The sequence below is a fragment of the Nannospalax galili genome, unplaced genomic scaffold (assembly GCF_000622305.1).
Source record: "Nannospalax galili isolate Female #2095 unplaced genomic scaffold, S.galili_v1.0 scaffold144, whole genome shotgun sequence".
NCBI lineage: Eukaryota > Metazoa > Chordata > Mammalia > Rodentia > Spalacidae > Nannospalax > Nannospalax galili.
In genome coordinates, this window is record NW_008353267.1 from 2103258 (window position 1) to 2105495 (window position 2238).

The window sequence follows — 2238 nt, forward strand, 5'->3', positions numbered from 1 at the left end:
ATTAACTACCCCTCTTAGTCTAACTCTAGATCATTGGCGCGAGGTAAAGACTAGAGCCTCCAACCAGTCGGTGGAAGTCAAGAAGAACAAATGGATTGCTTTCTGTTCATCTGAGTGGCCCACCTTTGACGTCGGGTGGCCACGAGATGGCACTTTTGACCCAAATATTATCTCTCAGGTTAAAATGCAGGTTTTCAGATCGGGACCCTACGGACACCCAGACCAGATCCCGTACATCGTTACCTGGGAAAGCCTCTCCTACAACCCCCCTCCTTGGGTTGCCCCTTTCCTGCCCCCTAGACCCTCCTCTCGGGCGCCCTCGGCGCCTCAGCCAACAGATCCCTCCCCCTCTGTGTCCCTCTGTCCTGTTCTCCTCAAATCTAAGTCTGTAATTCCCCCCGATGAGTCAGCTCTGACTAATCTCCTTGAAGACAGCCCTCCACCTTACCCACCTCCGGCCCCGATTCCAGAAATTCAACCTCAAGCAGTCGGGGGAGTATCGGACGTAGGCCAGGGCGCTGGGGCGCCCTCCCCGATCGCAGGAAGACTGAGAGACTGCCGGGGTCAAGGAGGAGAGTCTTCTCACATACTTCCCCTCCGAGTGGGACCAGGGCCAGGCAACCAACTCCAGTACTGGCCCTTTTCTGCCTCTGACCTTTATAATTGGAAGCAACATAACCCGCCCTTCTCCCAAGATCCTGTGGCCCTAACTAACCTCCTAGAGTCTATTCTTCTAACCCACCAGCCCACCTGGGATGATTGCCAGCAGCTTCTCCAAGTTCTCCTCACGACAGAAGAAAAACAGAGGGTTATTCTGGAAGCCCGCAAGCAGGTTCCTGGGGCGGATGGGAGACCTACCCAGCTGCCCAACGAGATAGAAGCTGCCTTTCCCTTGACCAGACCAGATTGGGACTTCAATACACCTGAAGGTAGGGGACACCTACGCCTTTATCGCCAGTTGCTCACAGCGGGCCTCCGAGCAGCAGGGCGGCGCCCCACCAATTTGGCCAAGGTAAGATCAGTAATGCAAGGAACCGATGAGCCACCCACTGTGTTTTTAGAAAGACTTAAAGAGGCATATCGCAGGTACACTCCCTTCGACCCGGATAGTCCTGATCAAGAAGTGAGTGTTTCTATGTCTTTCATATGGCAATCAGCCCCTGATATCAGGAGTAAGCTCCAGAGAATAGAAAATTTGCAGGGGCAAGGTCTTAGAGACCTCTTGAGGGAGGCAGAGAGAATTTTTAACAAGAGAGAGACGCCAGAAGAAAGAGAAGAAAGACAGAAAAGAGAGGCAGAAGATAGAGAGGCAATGAGAGATAGGAAGCGAAATAAAGAATTAAGCAGAATCCTGGCCACAGTAGTAAGAAAGGAAGATGAGGGCAGAGTAGAGAAGAAGGGAGATAGAGGGCGTGTCCGACTAGAGAAAGACCAGTGTGCCTATTGCAAGGAAAAAGGACACTGGATAAAGGACTGTACCAAGAAAAAGAAAAAACAGAGGGAAGAAAAAGCTGAAATCCTTAACCTCGATTAGGGAGGTCGGGGCCAGGAACCCCCACCTGAGCCCAGGGTAACTCTTCATGTTGGGGGACAGCCAGTCACCTTCATAGTAGATACTGGGGCGCAACATTCCGTCCTTACCCAGACGACTGGCCCGCTTAGTAAGAAAACAATATGGGTAGAAGGAGCCACTGGAGCCAAACGTTACCGCTGGACTATAAGCCGGGAGGTTCAGCTTGCTTCAGGGATGGTGACTCATACCTTCCTGCATGTACCAGACTGTCCCTACCCCCTGCTAGGACGGGACCTACTAACCAAGCTTGGAGCACACATCTACTTTGAAAATAAGGGAGCCAAGGTTACTGATTCCAAAGGGACACCCATACAAGTGCTTACTCTTAAATTAAAAGATAAATATAGACTACATCATGGTCCCCATCCTGTCCACACAGACATAGATCAGTGGCTGTCCAAGTACCCTGACGCTTGGGCAGAGACGGGAGGAATGGGGCTGGCCATACACCAGCCACCCCTAATTATTGAACTAAAAGCCACCGCGACCCCGGTGGCTGTCAAGCAATATCCTATGACAGCCGAAGCCCGCCAAGGAATTAGGCCACACATTAAAAGACTGCTGGAACAAGGGATATTAATCCCATGCCGGTCAGCCTGGAACACCCCTCTGTTGCCTGTTAAGAAACCTGGGAGCGGGGATTACAGACCAGTGCAGGACCTGAG

General features: G+C 51.8%; 1 protein-coding gene across 1 annotated transcript in view; it reads left to right on the forward strand.

Annotated features, from left to right (window-relative positions):
• Position 1: 1 nt before the first annotated feature.
• Positions 2 to 2238, forward strand: part of LOC108491673 — a gene marked incomplete at its 5' end in the record, with an annotated part of 4425 nt that continues 2188 nt past the window's right edge. The window contains 1 exon segment of the mRNA XM_029554755.1: positions 2 to 2159. Within this exon segment, the coding sequence (XP_029410615.1) occupies positions 2 to 2159 (2158 nt within the window).